The sequence below is a fragment of the Erythrolamprus reginae genome, chromosome 9, assembly GCF_031021105.1.
Source record: "Erythrolamprus reginae isolate rEryReg1 chromosome 9, rEryReg1.hap1, whole genome shotgun sequence".
NCBI classification, from domain to species: domain Eukaryota; kingdom Metazoa; phylum Chordata; class Lepidosauria; order Squamata; family Dipsadidae; genus Erythrolamprus; species Erythrolamprus reginae.
The window spans coordinates 25,619,349-25,635,422 of NC_091958.1; the positions used below are offsets into that span (position 1 = coordinate 25,619,349).

The 16,074-nt window shown below is 39.3% G+C and overlaps 1 protein-coding gene and 1 non-coding gene across 11 annotated transcripts in view; both read right to left on the minus strand.

Moving 5' to 3' along the window:
* The window catches only part of CNOT1 (CCR4-NOT transcription complex subunit 1), a 103,112-nt gene that overhangs the window by 57,068 nt on the left and 29,970 nt on the right, over positions 1 to 16,074 (minus strand). For 7 of the 10 annotated variants that reach the window (XM_070760596.1, XM_070760591.1, XM_070760599.1 and 4 more), the window contains exons 10-19: positions 15,250 to 15,360; positions 12,925 to 13,095; positions 12,240 to 12,367; positions 11,046 to 11,286; positions 9,968 to 10,087; positions 7,037 to 7,159; positions 6,665 to 6,816; positions 3,314 to 3,464; positions 1,676 to 1,880; positions 741 to 884 (exon numbers count right to left, since the gene is read on the minus strand). In XM_070760596.1, the coding sequence (XP_070616697.1) occupies positions 741 to 884; positions 1,676 to 1,880; positions 3,314 to 3,464; positions 6,665 to 6,816; positions 7,037 to 7,159; positions 9,968 to 10,087; positions 11,046 to 11,286; positions 12,240 to 12,367; positions 12,925 to 13,095; positions 15,250 to 15,360 (1,546 nt within the window). The remainder of the gene's footprint in view (positions 1 to 740; positions 885 to 1,675; positions 1,881 to 3,313; positions 3,465 to 6,664; positions 6,817 to 7,036; positions 7,160 to 9,967; positions 10,088 to 11,045; positions 11,287 to 12,239; positions 12,368 to 12,924; positions 13,096 to 15,249; positions 15,361 to 16,074) is intronic. The other 3 variants (XM_070760597.1, XM_070760594.1, XM_070760593.1) reach the window with 2 other exon arrangements.
* On the minus strand, positions 3,056 to 3,189 carry LOC139172702 (small nucleolar RNA SNORA50). The gene has a single exon (XR_011559921.1). It is a non-coding gene; the product is annotated as a small nucleolar RNA SNORA50 (small nucleolar RNA).

Consider the following 16,074-nt stretch of genomic DNA (forward strand, 5'->3'; position numbering starts at 1 on the left):
TTGGGCTAGTCATTCTCTCTTGGCCCTAAAAAAACAAGCAACGACAAACAGATTTTTGAAAATGCTGCCAATAAAAGCACAAGGCTTATTCAACCAATTCACAGGAATACTTGTGCAGAGGTGAGAAAGGTTGATTCAACATCAATGTATCCTATATAGGAAAATGAAGCTGAAAAAATACTGGAAATTTCAGTAAGACAACAATCTAACATAATGTGTAGCTTTAAACGACACAAAAGATACACATTTTGGAATGGTCTTTGGACTCACACACAATATGAGTAAACATCAGTGGGAAGATCTCAAATATGATGTACATTCACATTTGAGAATTGAGCTGGAACAGTTCCTAGAGGAAATTGAGTTGGTTTTTTTTAAAAAAAAGAAGTACAGAGAGACTTCTTTAGCTGGCTAAAGGAAATTTTGGAAGCTAAATTTCTTTTAAAGGGAGTGTTGCAAAGTACTGACTGAAAGGATGTCTGCAGCTCTGCATCTGCCAGTCACTCCTTTTTAATTACATGCATAGCGCCATCCACCCTTCAGCCTAAACCAGGGGTAGGCAAAGATGGCCCTAACTATGTCATGTGGACTTCAACTCCCATAATTCCTGAGTTAGCATAACTGGCTCAGGAATTCTGGGAATTGAAGTCCACAAGTCAATTTGAAGAGCCAACTTTGCCTACCCGATCTAAGCCAACAAAGCTGTGGGCTGGTCAACAACCAAACAACATTACACTTACAAGGTTTCACCTTACTCTGCTGGAATGCGGGCTGGTTCAGTCCTGATGTGTTCAGTTTTCTTGGCACAAATGGATCATTATTCACTGCAGGAAGGCCCAGGTTCCCAGTTCCAATACCCAGACTACCTGTTGTGAGACTCCCTACTGGAAAAAACACACGAAATAATTACCTCTGACTTTAAAACAGTATAGTTATCCTTGAAAAGCTATCTTTGAAAGGGTCAATTGTCGATTGATCGATATTTTATATATTTCATACTTATTAATTTACATTTCATATTTCTTAACTGTCCATTCCAAAGAGGCCTGGCGGTGCAGTGGTTAGAATGCAGTATTGCAGGCAAATTCTGCCCACAGCCAGCAGTTCAATTCTGACCGGCTCAAGATTAATTCAGCCTTCTATCCTTCCGAGGTCAATAAAACAAGGACCCAGATTGTTGAGGGCAATATGCTAACATTTGTAAACTGCTCTGAGTGCTGTAAAGTACCATGGATCACTATATAAATTTAAGTACTATTGTTATTGTTATTTTCTTTGATATAATGTACAATGTACAAAGGAGTGTTCAAATTATAGGGCTCAAGGATTCCACTACCCTGAAAATATAAAAGGCATTGCAGAGGCAATGATAGTGATCGTTGTGTACATGTGAAATAGCACTAGTCATACTGAAATAGCTACTTCTATTTTGCATTTATTCAGAAATGCATTATTGCAAATCCCACTTTTTTCCCTTCCATCTCAGAAAATTTGGGCTTTGGGAATGGGAAGCAGTATCCTCTGAGAAAGAACTGATTCTTGGGAACAGAAGGCCACGTTTAGAGTTTCTGGGCTACAGACAACAAAATGTAACAAAAATAATTTCCCCTTAACTGAGAAAGGAGCAAGGCATAGTATTTAATATCTGGCTGAAAAGGAGGCTCAAGCAGAATACCTGGTAGCTGCGAAGAAAGCCCACCAATCCCACTAAAAGGTGTGTTCTGGTTTTGTGTAGAAAGCGGTGGAAATGCTTTTGCTGGTGACTGAGGAGTACTAAAAGCAGAACTCAAGTTTGGAGGAAATCCAGGCACACTCTGGGTATGAGGAACCGTTGGGCCACCTAAACTGAGAGATGCCATCCCAGCAGCAAGTGGATCAATCTGACAAGAATAAAACATCAAGGAAAAGAAAACAGTTATTTATGTATTTGTATCAAATTGGTTATCATTTTTATTTATCACCTGCCAAATCAGTAACATTTTGCATCAAATCCTGACATGGAATGGATCTGTTCCTCCCAACATAAAAAGAATCATGAAGATCAGATCTGAAAGCCCCTCTGGAGTGGCTTTTTGTTCCCCAAATATCAATAATCAGCTCTGAAAAGCTAAAAAACCAACTGGAGTTTTGCCTACAAAACTGGAAATTAGATGATATACAGAATGGCCCTCAAGACTGACGGTAGGTCTTATCCTCTGAGACTAGAAAGAGACAAGACATAAAAACACAGTAAGAAGATGTAGTCAGAAAGGTTGAGAAACACACACAGCAAAGTTATCTGGAGAGGGAGAATGCCATAAGCCAAAGTGAACTTGGATTTGACAGCACACATATATTAAAGCATGAATAAAGGTGATGATGGCTCTCTTAAGATTATAAATTAACTGTCAACTCTCTGAAGCCATATTCCTTTTACTTTGTTTCTTAGTCACCGTAGGTATGGGGGTGAGAGAACTACGGGATGTGGGAAAATTTAAATAAATAATAAGATTTATTTATTATTTGGATTTCTAGGTCGCCCTTCTTCATAGACTCAGGGCGGCTTACAACACAAAAATACAAAATCACAGCAATAAGACCTGTGGGAATCAAGGTTGTCTCAACAAGACCTCAAAACATCTGGAGAGCAGCTTGCCATCCACCTGGTTGGTTAACATGAACCAGTAAGACTAGGGGTTAGGTAATGATAGCAATACGTGGGAAATATTTAGAGTGGTTTTATTCACTACATTGCTGCAGTTGGTTTCACATTTGAACATGCCAATATGATGCATCCAATAAGATGGGTCTTTAAGAAAATCCACAGCCTCAGAGTCCTGAATTGATTTGGCCCATTAATTGGAACCATGACATTAACATGCAGGGCAACTATCTTCCAACTGCCAATAATGTTCAGTACTTCAGCATGGCCCTACATCAAACAGTTATCTCAAAATGTATGTCCAGATTCCTTCCTTCCCTTTCTTTCTTTTAATCAGTAGAACAGAGCCAAATACAGTATTTAGAAAATAAATAATGAAAGGGCACAGAAATCTACCTGTGAGTGCAGTCCTAGAGTTGTTCCTTGCTTTTTCAAAGAGCAGTTCAGCTGAGAGCCAAAGAGCCCCATTATCACAAGCCCTTACAATCTAGCACTGATGCTTGGCCTGAGAAGCTGTAAAGGGCCAATCAGGTTCAAAGGCTGTGCTTAACCTGTAAGGTAACATTCACCATGCAAAGAAAACAGGATGAACTCCTTTTGAATGAGGCTGAATTCTGCACACCGAAAAACCAAAAGGCCAAAAAACTTGCTTCTCTCACGCTTGCTACGTACCTGCACAGGGGAGATGGCATCCAGGCTGCTAGCACTGGGGGGGCGTCCTTTGGGCATCACGCCAGGCGGTGGCTGTCTGGTTTTATTCACTACATTGCTGCAGTTGGCTACCATGGTGAGAATAGTTTCTGACAACTCTTGCGATATACTTCTAATGGAGAAACCAAGTTATTTTTACTGAGAATTACCAGAAAAGTCAGTTTTGTTTTAGCATTGTTCCAAGAGCTACATTTCGTCCTGGCTATAAACATGGTTAGATCGAAAGGCTAGCCAATCCTCTACCTTACAACTGGCTTGTTTGAGCTCAGATTTCTTTCTCCCAATGTATTCTAATATCATCTTGGATAACTGAGGGATAAGAAGTTCAATATATATTAATAGTTCTTCCCAGCAAGCAAAAGCTGATGGACACGAAAGAATCTCAAAGACAGCTGATGAAAGACTTGGTTGCCAGGGACTGAGATGTTGATTACGCCTGTACCTAGGAAGAGAATGGTGGCATTGATGGTTCCTTTTTTCTTTAAAAAAAGTATTGCATGGCCTCCTAACTTAGAGCAATATTCTGGGCTGCCACAATGACAAAACTACAAAATCATAAAACCAAAACTAAAAACCTGATGCCTCAGTCACCCTCCCAGGATCCTCAAACAAGTATGCCTAGGCATTCAACGCTGTCTCAGTTCCTGGGAGAAGAGACGGGCCTTGATGGCCTTCTAGGGTCGGACTTGTTGGATGGTCAGCGGAAAGGTGCTTCACAAGATGTGGCAGCCATGGAAAAGGTAGGGTTACTAGGTCTCCACAGATGGCAGTATGTCAGGGAAGGCACTTGGAGCTGCTACCTTCTCTGATGTAGCGGGATGGGCAGATCCTTTCGGGGATAGGAAGTCCAATAAATAGCTTAGTCTGTGCTATGTAGGGCTTTAATGGTGATAACCAGCACCTTTGAACTGAATCTGGAAGGAAACTGGGAGTCAATACAGTTTGCACAAAATGAGGCACATAGGAGCATGTGTATTGTGAGTGCTCCTTGTCCACCCCTGGTCATGTCAGATTCTGAGGAGGATGAACCAGGCCCCTCTGGATGCCCTGGGCCAGTGGGGTTGCCAGCTCATGCAGAGTGAGAGTGAGGGAGAAAGTGACCTGGATGAACCCGAGGAACCACCAGAGGGAGCTGATATACCAATGGAGGAGTGGTCCCAGTCGGAGGATGAAGAAGACATTAGAGTGGATGGCCCACTCTTAGATGCTAGACACAGGAGGTTACCGAGAAGACAACAGAACTTGTATGATAAAAGGAAATAAGCTTGCAGCTTTATCTCTTGGAGGTTTGATGCCACTCCCAGCAAGTATAAAAGCAAAAGATTTTGGGAAATTCAGGGTGGGGTTTCAACGTTGCTTCATGGAAGCTGTGTCAGAGTTGGGGTGTTTGAAAATGCCCCCCCCTCCCAAACCTGATTTCTGCCTTGCTAAAAACTCTTTGCCAGATGCTGCATGACTGTTAGAAAACTGCTGAGCTGACTTTTCTCTTCTATGCTGGAATGACATTAGGCCGAAGTTGGTGCCTTTCCTGGAATCTGATCATTTTGCCACAGAGGAAAAAAAATACTCCCTGAACCTTTTAACAAACTGCCTTCTACCTAATGCTGTGTTTCTCAATAAAGAGTGTGATTTAAAGCTGAAAATAGTGGGTTCTAGTCAGTGGTTTCACTCCAAAAGCCCGGGAGCAGAATAATGTGCCTTTATATTCTGGACCAATTAAAGTTTCTCGATGGTCTTCAAGGGCACCTTCTCATAGAGTACCATGCAGTAATCCAAGTGGGAGGTGACCAAGGCATAAATGATCCCCAGAGAGGACACAATTAGAGTGAAATATGAATCTGTGTAAAGGCCCTAGATAGCATCTGCTCTTCAAGCAGGAGGGCCAAAGGAATGAGATAAAGATTCCCATTATCACAATTGTTATTAATTTTGACATTAGAAGTGTTAAATAGGAGTATATGGGAGGATAATGAGATTACAGGATTAGAAAAGAATATAAATTATAAGCATTTGCAGATGACTTAGCGTTTATACTTGAAGATCCATTTAATTCTGGACCAAAACTATTACACCAAATTGAAAAATATGGAAAAATGGCTGGATTGAAAATAAATAAAGATAAAATGAAAATGATACTAAAAAATATGACAGAAAAGCAAAAAATGGAACTAACTGGGGTTCTAGATATTCAAACAACAAAAAATTAAGATATCTGGGGATTCAATTGTCAGCCAGGTGTTCAACACTTAAAGAAAATAACTATATAAAACTTAAAAGTTAGTTAGTTAACTTAGTAATATTTATAATATATTATAATATTTACAACTCATAGCACTTATAGTTTTATAATTAAATCTTAATTAACACTGAATTAATAGCCTCTTATAAACATAGAGACATAGAAGAATGACAGCAGAAAAAGACCTCATAGTCCATATGGTCTGCCCTTATACTATTTCCTGTATTTTGTCTTCAGATGGATATATGTTTATCTCAGGCATGTTTAAATTCAGTTACTGTGGATTTACCAACCACATCTGCTGGAAGTTTGTTCCAAGCATCTACTACTCTTTCAGTAAAATAATATTTTCCCACGTTGCTCTGATCTGTCCCCCAACTAACCTCAGATTGTGCCCCCATGTTCTTGTGTTCACTTTCCTATTAAAACACTTTCCTCCTGAACCTTATTTGGAACAAACTTCAATGTCAAAGTTTGGAGATCGGATGAAAGTTGTCTGACACTATTGGGTCTAAGGGTGGCCTCTTGAGAAGGCCCACAGACCCTTCTTGTCAATCACGTCACCGTTTTACATGGAGGGAAATAATCTTATACTAAACATGGTTACACCTAATTAGTACTTGACGGAAGTGCATCAGGAGACTTCAGGCTACACAAAGAAGAAAGCAGTTTACTGCTGCTTTCTTCTTTGTGTAGCCTGAAGTCTCTTGATGCACTTCTATCCTGCTGCCAAGAAAATTACCCAAGAAACAATGATGAATCCATTTTGACCCTGTAATGTGTAAATTTTAAACACAGATCCAATATGGGATATATAAATAGAAGTAAAAAAATAATTTATTGGTTTAAGACAAATATTATTTTGCATATAACAATGTTGAAAATTATAAATGTGTTCTATATTTAAAATTCATATCTCTTTTCAACTTGCTATTTGTCCATAAAGTTCTTATCTCAACCTTATTGACCAAGTGGATCTGTAGCTGAGCTACAGAATATCACACTCTGAACTCCCCTTCTTTGCTTTAGCCCCTAAACAGACATCCTTTTAAAAGAGACCATGATTTGCTTACCCAGCACAAGCCTGAAGGCAAGCTAGCATTGTTGCTAGGGTCTCTGGTGGCAGTTGAGCACTTTTGGGCTGGTCTTTCTCTGGAGCAAGACCACCCAAGATAGAGGGACATCTTCTCTTCAAGAAAGTCATACAAGCTTGGATGAAAGGCTCCTAGGGAAGAGAAGAGGTGCAAAAACTGTATAAGCACAAAAGTAACTTCATATTTATAAAAAATAATAAAATCAAGATATAAATAAATAAAGTAGGTAAGCATTGGGTGAGTTAAAGTTCAACACATTTAAGGGCATACTTTGCACGAAGGACAGTTTAAAATAAGCAATGATTTTCATCAGAAAACAACTTGCAGAATGAATTAAGAATATCTACTTACCCCGTGTTCCCGAATTTTATCTGTGAGCCATTTGTCTAGTTTGAGGTATTCCCGCCGAGAGGCAAGGGCAGCAAGATCAATAACAAAGGCAAATGGAGTACCATTCAGCAGCATAGACAATGCCTGAAGGGGGAAAAAAAGCTGGTAGTCCATAGGGCAAGCCTGACCTCTCCACTAGCCTTCCTGTAGTGCAAATATATTTCCACCGCACAGCATTTGTGGCGGAAGAAAGCAACATGTCTTCCCAGGTGGTAGTTCCTTGGGAATCCTAAAAATTAGCAGGGTGAACATGGGATGTGTGGAAAAGAAATAAATGGCTACAGGAAGGGTATGCCTGCTCAAGACAGAAAGGTGCTCAGAAGCAGAAAACTAGTCCCCCTAATTTTGTCTTCACATGAAACAATCATCCTCTTCAGCATCACAACTGATAGCTATATCCCTTCTAGTTCAGATTTACCACTGCTTCACACTGGACCAGAAACTGTAGGTATTTTGATGACTGGATGGATCGCCCAATAACATTGGGATATACTGAATACAGTAATACCTCATGATACGAACTTAATTGGTGCAAGGAGGAGGTTCGTAAGACGAAAGGTTCGTAAGACGAAACATTGTTTCCCATAGGAAACAATGTAAAGTCAATTAATCCGTGCAACCAAAACCCCCCCCGCAAAAAAACGGCTTTCGGCGACTGCTGGGAAGCCGCACGGCTGTTTTAAAAGGTGACAGCCGGCCTGGGGGGCTTCCCAGCACCCTTCGGGGGGGTGCTGGGAAGCCCCCCAGGCCGGCTACGACCTTTTAAAACAGCCGCGCGGCTTCCCAGCTGTCTCCAAACGCCGAACGCAGAAGTTCGGCTTTGGCGTTCGGCTTCGGGAGACAGCTGGGAAGCGGCGCGGCTGTTTTAAAAGGTCGCAGCCGGCCTGGGGGGCTTCCCAGCAACCTCCCGAACCGAACCCGGGGTTCAGAAAAATTTTGCCTCTTCTTACGAACTTTGTTCGAGTTACGAACCGGCGTTTGGGAGGCTTCTGGGAAGCCCCGCCGCCCGGCTGTCACCTTTTAAAACAGCCGCGTGGCTTCCCAGCAGTCTCCGAACGCCGGTTCGTAACTCGAAAAAAGTTCGTAAGAAGAGGCAAAATTTTTCTGAACCCCGGGTTCGTATCACGAGTTGTTCGTAAGACGAGGGGTTCGTATCTTGAGGTACCACTGTATTGGAAAGCTAATATACTGGAAGAACAAAAGTAATGTGTTTGTAAATACCATCTCACAAATTGCTAATTAATCATTAGTGGAATAACTTGCCTCCAAAATGAATGTTGAGATTTTTGCAGAGATATGGCTGTTTGGTAATCCCAGCCAATTTCCCCCCATCACCTTTACAATTGTAGTACAATTTCAAAAATATAACACAAAAATGTGCTACAAAGGTATTAAAGATGTTTCAAGTTCGAAGTCTAAGGTGCTTCTTGTTTTCTCTTTACACACTTCAAAATAAAATGGCAACACAAGAACAAATGGAGGGAAAGATGAAGTTTCCCTTGAGTCAAACTCAACTCCTGGTACTTTAAAGGCTTGCCACTAACTGCTTCCAGGATTTTTTTTTTTTTTTAAAAATCAATTTCAGTTCCTGTCTGGTATTTGCCTCTAGGAAAATACTATCCAACTATAAATCGAAGGAGAATCATCTTTTATTAAACCTAAGTATTTACTTTCCAAATCTGAAGCACTGTTTTACTGAAAGTATTTCCAATTTATTCTAGAAAGATGTTTGGAATATAAGAGCTATTCATAAATTTATAAAATTATTTGGTTCTAGTATAGTTTAAATGTGGATTGTTTAAAAGTTTTGCATAATGAATAGAACCATATGCCTTAGCTATGCTGTATGATAATATATTATAAAACTGGGTATTCCCTGCCTCACCGTATCTGAGGTTTATATAAATTCCTTTAAAAAAAAAAAAATCTGAACAACTTTTTTCCCCCAAGAAAGAACTTTCCTTTCTCTCAAGTTTTTCATTTTATCTCTGGACTCGTGTAGAATCACATTTTTCCCCTTGAGAGGTCCTAAAGTAGAAAATTTGAGGTTAACAAAGGTTTTTTACTTTCAATGCCCCAAATTTTTTGAATCGTGGTTTTTCCTTTTCTCTGCTGCTACATGTGTCATTTTGATATATGGTTTTTATATTGCTTTTAAGTATTGTTAAAATAATATTAAAAATGATAACTGTCGCAGGGTCTGGGGATACATGATCAAACTTCAAGTGCTTGCCAATCAACCTATGTTTATGATGGTTGTAGTGTCACAGGGTCCCATAATTGCAATTCACAAACTTTCAAATAAGGAAGTCAGATTTGCTTAATTGTTATGTGATCTGCTTAATGACTGCAGCAAAAAGGGTCATAAAATTGGGTACAACTTACTTAGTAACTGCATACCTTAAGCGATACAAGTTCCAGTCCCAACTTTATTTGAAAATCAAGGATTATATGTATTGCTTCACCAATTTAGCAATATGGCAACATGCTAACTTAAAAGGCAAGGCATGATTCCCCTTGACCTCTCCCAAAAAATTATTAACACACAACTGTAATCAAGACTAAAAAAAAATCTTATACTGTTATGCATTACATAACTTTTGTAAAATGGTATATAAAAACCAGCTTGCTTATGTTGTATTGTGACTAAGGCCCTAATTAGAAACCAGGAGGATCATGAGTTCTAGCCCTGCCTTAGGAAACAGGCAATGGTGAGCCAATTCTGAAATCTTGCTTTAATTAGTCCAGGCAATCACTTCAAGTCAACACTAACTTGAAAGAAGGTGCACAAAAAAACAAAAAAACAATAAATTCTCCTCTGGGCCAGAATGTATGTTTGGCACCAAATCTAGTAATAATCCAAAACAGTAGCAATACAAACGTTAGACTCACCTTCAAGTCTTGGGCCACATCTAGAATACGTGATAATTTTGCTTGGTCATATTGTTCTCCTCTCATGTACCATTCTGCCATGGCATGCATGATGAGCTGACGAATTGAGGGGGACTGACCCTAAGAACATAGTTAAATGTTAGTCTATTCCCCATATTATTTAATTGTTGCCTTGGTGACAAGAAACCTGCTGGTCTATAATATGTGGCAACAAAAGATATTGATACAATATTACAAAAAGATATTGATAAAATTGAACAGGTCCAAAAACTGGCTACAAAAATAGTTGAAGGTCTTAAGCATAAAACTTATCAGGAAAGACTTCATGAACTAAATCTGTCTAGTCTGGAAGACAGAAGGGAAAGGGGAGAAATGATCAAAACATTTAAATATGTTAAAGGGTTAAATAAGATTCAGGAGAGAAGTGTTTTTAATAGAAAAGTGACCACAAGAACAAGGGGACACAATCTGAGGTTAGTTGGGGTAAAGATCAAAAGCAACGTGAGAAAACATTGTTTTACTAAGAGTAGTAGATCCTTGGAACAAACTTCCAGCAGAAGTGGTTTGTAAATCCACAGTAATTGAATTTAATCATGCCTGGGATAAACATATATCCATCCTAAGATAAAATACAGGAAATAGTATAAGGGCAGACTAGATGGACCATGAGGTCTTTTTCTGCCATCAATCTTCTATGTTTCTATGATAATCCACTGGACTTGGATGTTTCAACCAGATTTCAGCCCAGGGCCACGTTCATGTAAAGGGACAAGTTTGAGAGCACTAACTCTCATGACCGTCTTTTATTCCACCCCACAATCTTAAAGAAAGGAAGGAACTGTCTATGGAGGTTCTCAATCCTTCAAGTCATCGTTCTCCCAAAGGTGCTTTTCCAAAAGGCAACTGGACTTTCTTGAGACTCCTCCACCCCCTTGAAGATGTTTTTCTTCTCACCCAAGAAGTTTCTTTAATGAGAAGCAAAACATTTCCAGAAACCCCCCCAAGAAAGTCCAGTTTGCATTGTGGAAAAGCATATTTCGGACAGAAAGGGACCTAATCTCCCCTTTCAAGCCCTTACCTGTCCGTGCCATGCATAATGCAAGATGATAGCAGAATTTGGGTGGTTGCCAAGGAAAATGGGCATAAGTGTGGAGATGAGTTCATGCCGCAAAGTATGCCAAGAAGCGTTGATCTGTAGCAAAGCCAAGACCAACATATCTGGACAGTGCTTGATAGGGAAACTGAAGAGTTGTTTGACTTGTTCATACTGGCCCGCCTCTGCCAACCGCAACAGGGACTCAATCAAATCTAGGCTCTTCCTAAGAAAGAAGAAACAAAATTGAAATATATGAACACATTCACATGATTTTAGCTTTACTTGTGACTATTAAATACTTCTACATTTATACTTCCAATGAGAATGCACCAGTTGCAGCCCTATTTGGACAGGGAGTCTTTGCTCACGGTCACTCATGCCCTCATCACCCCGAGGTTCGACTACTGCAATGCTCTCTACATGGGGCTACTTTTGAAGAGTGTTTGGAAACTTCAAATAGTCTAAAATGCAGCTGTGTGAGCGGTTATGGGCCTTCCAAAGCATACCCATATTTCACCATTTAACTATTATGCAACTGATTATAAACTCTAGCCAATACATTCAGTGCTTGGAACTATTCCCCTCCTAATGTTACTATTTAATTTATTTAATATATCACCTTTATTATTTTTATAAATAACACACGGCAGCAAACATACCTAACATTTCTTCCTTTTTCCCTCACAGCAACCCTGTATGATGGTTTGGGTAGAGTGTGAGTGATTGGCCCAAAGTCACTGATCTGGCTTTTTTGCCTAAGGCGGTACACTTAGTGATCCTGATATTTATAAACATAATTATTTATTAACAATAATTATTTTTTTGTTATTTATTTGCAAAAATTATTAGTTTGGCGATGACATATGACGTCATCGGGTGGGAAAAACCGTGGTATAGGAAAAAAACCACAAAGTATTTTTTAATATTTTTTGAAAAACCGTAGTATAGGCTATTCACGAAGTTTGAACCCGCGAAAATCGAGGGAACATTGTACTAGAATTCAACATCCCCTGGTTTTTTATCTGGTGCATTAATCAAACTGCCCCTCTTCAATCATATAGCTGCCTGTGTCCTTGGAGCTTCAAAAAATTATTTCCATACAGACAGGTCTCATGATAGTGTCCTCACTATGATCCTGCCAAGCAAGTGCATTTTAAGAAAAGCAGCGCTGCTTACCATGTGGCAATTTCTCGATTATCATCCTCAGGTGGTGCTTTCAAGATCTCCGTGGAAACATTATGACAGGGATAGTCGGCAAAACAGAAGATCTCTGGGTTAATGAGGGAATACTGAATGAATGAGAGCTGCAAAAAATGACATCATTAGAATCATCATTTCAGGCCTTTAACCACATTATGTGTGGATCTTAATCATCTTTTCCTTCACATTTTGTCCCCACTCTTATGCATTTAGAATATTTTTATTTTTTCCTGCTCACTTTCAGAACAAAATTTTAAAAATTGATTCATTCTCTTGCCACAACTGATTTAACACTGCATTACTGCGTTACTAAAAAGGGGGGGTATCATAGGCCTAAAGCTCAGTTTCTAAAGCAAATATTTTATTCCTTGCAGCTCTCAAAGTTAAGTTTAATTTTAGTTAACATCTATGATCAGCAAAGATATGATTGCTGCTTGCTATAAATCCCAATTCTTTAAAATCCTAATATGTACTGATAATCCCAAGAATTCATTTAAAAATTTATCATTTGAAAGATTAGCTATTTTTAAAAAAATCAGTATCATACAACATCCAAGTGAAGACTCATGAATTAAAAATAAATAAATCTCATAAACAGTGGTATGGTCATTAGAAAAAAAAATGAAAATGGAGGGAAAAAACGTGAGAGCTGCATATTTACCTGGCCATCCACATGTTTCCAGGGTCTGTATATTAGGTCAACTGGAAAGACCTCCAGTCCTAATCCTCGTTGAACTCCAAAGACTACAATTTGCAAACCCTTGCTATCACGAATTTGAAATCCAGGGTGGTCCAGCTCATAGGTTACTTCCTTGAAGTTTAAGGTTGGGTTCTGTAGTGGAAGAATTAATAGTTTAATATGCAATATTTCCTAGTTTTCCATGGATTAACATAGCACAGTGCGAAGAATAAATTTTAGAAAGTAGAGAAAATGTGAGATTTACCACCATACAAACACAACAGATTAAGTGACTAATTTACCTTCCAATTTATCAGGGATAAAGGGGATACACGTATTTGGATTGGACATAGGAAGCATTTATTTAAGGATACAGATAGCAAAAAAGCCTCCCAGAAGATAAAAACAAAAAATTAAGAGGATGCTGGGTGAAAGGAAGGAATCTGACCCGCACAAAATTATTCACTATGATTTGAGAATAGATTCCTCTCTCTTGCCACTGATGATATTTTAGGTTTCCTAGATGAAAAGCAGCTAACTGCAGCTTCAGGAATTAAGAAATCAGACTCCACCCCCTCTGCCAGGGAAGGAGGATGCCTGCCTCCGCCTTGGACCAAAGGGAGGCAGTGACTGCAGACACCCTATTGAGAGGGACTGAAGCAGCATTCTCCAGCTGCATAATTTACCAACAGAACAAAGCAGCTCCTCCTCCCTCAGAGACACATACGGTATGAACAAAAAGATTTTAAGATTCTTTATGTCCACTGAGAATTAGCACATTCTCTTCATCCATTAGAGAATTCAAATGACTCAGCCAGACACAAGCTTAAGGAACTAGGAAGAAGGAAAAGGAAGGAACTGGATCCAGGGAGAGTAAAAAATATACTTGAAGGCAACAAGCAAGCATACACTGCAAACTTTGGGAGGGGGGGGGTTGTTTCTGTGTTGTTGTTGTTTTTAACAATGGGATACATTTTCAAGGTAGCAGACTCCTGGCAAAAGATGCATTGCATCTCACAAAATTGGGAAGAATGGGTTTGAAAGACAACATGCAAATCTGAAAGCTATGGAGGAAAGAGAAAATAGCCCAGAGACCCAAGCACTGAAAATGGGATGGGGATGGAAGGAGTCTGCAGAATACAGAGGCGCCCAGAACCTCCATGTTGTTACACAAATACACACAGCATGGAGAAGCAGCAGCAAGTTCTTAACCAGGAAAGGCTGGCTTAGCAGGCCATTACTGTGGGAGCAACTCCTGAATGGGATGTAAGAACTGAAGGGCAGAATCTATTCAAAAGGAAGGGAACAGACAGAAGGGAGGGATGAATGAAGAACATTCATCACTGAAAGGCAGCACAAGATTCAGTTCAGAGTATCTGGGTAATAACATCTCAGACATTAATGGTCACGCAGGCAGAAGACCTGGATAAGATGCTTCTGGACAATATGACAACGTTTTCAGAGAGGCTGCAATGAAAGCAGATATCTATGGGCACAAGATCTATGCATTCGGGAGAGTCCATTTAACCAGCTTGCAGAAGGACTATGTTTTCCCAGGGAAAACCTCCTCAGCTCAAACGGTGCACACATATGCTAGGAACCTTTGAAAATATAAGCTGTTGGAAATAGCACTTATATATCGCTTCACAGTGCTTTCCAGCCCTTTCTAAGTGGTTTACGGTTGCCTCTTGAAAAAGTACCTTTGGAACTCCTCTCTAATACACGAGAAATCATGGAGGATGGGAATGGTGACAAGATATGGGGGGGAAATCGCTAACAAGAGAAGTAGCAAAATATAGGCTACATTAAATTATACTAATAAAAGCATTTTTAACTTTAGTTATGCTAATTACTTTTCTTCATAATGAGACATGTAATAGATTCAAGGCATTGTACTGACAAAAGTATCATGAATTTTGAATTTAAATTACACTTTCCACTAACTCCTATAAGACAGTTAAATTGCCCTCAATAAATTGGAAATGCAGAATTTTTAAAAAATCTGTTTTCAATTGAAGTGTTTTGCTTGCTTTTAATAATCAAGAGACTGCTTATAAAAGTACCATGATCCATGTTTTGATCTAACTTTCACCTATATCGGACATGTCAAACGCAAGGCCCATGGGTCAGATCCGGCTTGTGAAATGCTTAGATCTGGCCTGTGGGGTCTCCCTGGAATCATGGGGGCGATTTATTGTGACAAAAAACCCTGCAGATTGTGCCGTAATAGTAATACCCCAGTCATTAAATGAGTAATAGTTTCTTAATTCCAGAAATACATTTTTGGGTTTCATTTTATGAACATACCAGTTCTTTAAGGACATCAATCAAAACTTCAACATTCCATGTATGAGTCTGTGTTCCATCATTTTTATCTCTTCCATCACTCCAAATTCCACTTCCAGGAGCAGAAATAGACTGCAAATTAAACATGTAGATGTATGTTTATATTACTTTTAGGGAGTAAATGTATTCTGGAGATGAATAAAATATTTAACTCATGCAGATGGATGCAGTCTCCCAGGTCCCATGTGGTAGCCTTGAAAGAATGCCAAAAACTTGTAGCAAAGCAACCCGCTTTTAATTCTTGTTTGAAATTTTGCATTTATTATCCTGACAAATCATGCCACACATTTTATTAAGTCTTCCTCAGCCTACTGATAAGCTTTTTACGCAAAAGTACCCTTGAATATTTCAGTGTAGACCTAACCCTGTCCGTGATTGTTATTCTGTCCCAATACGCCACCTTCTGCCTGGATAGTTGCCTTTTATTTCATATTGCTAAACTATCCTGCATTAATGGCAGCATTAAAAACACCAGCAGCTACTGCTGAACCAGAAAAAGGGGCTGGCATGATCTCCAATCACTGATTCAACAAGCTGTATGTCTACAAGACAGATTTAAATAATCAAGTGTTGAAAGCACAAACTGCAGATAATTTTAATGGGCTGTGTTCAAAAAGAAAATGTCAGCTCCCTACTCGCTCACTTTCAAGTCAATTAAAATTCTAACCATTTATTTCACCTAGTAATAGAGGAATATTACTGCTAATAATGTAAGACTCATACCCAGGGACACTTTACTTCGTGCCTACCAAGACCCCTAGCCCTATTTCTTAAATATAGGCAGTC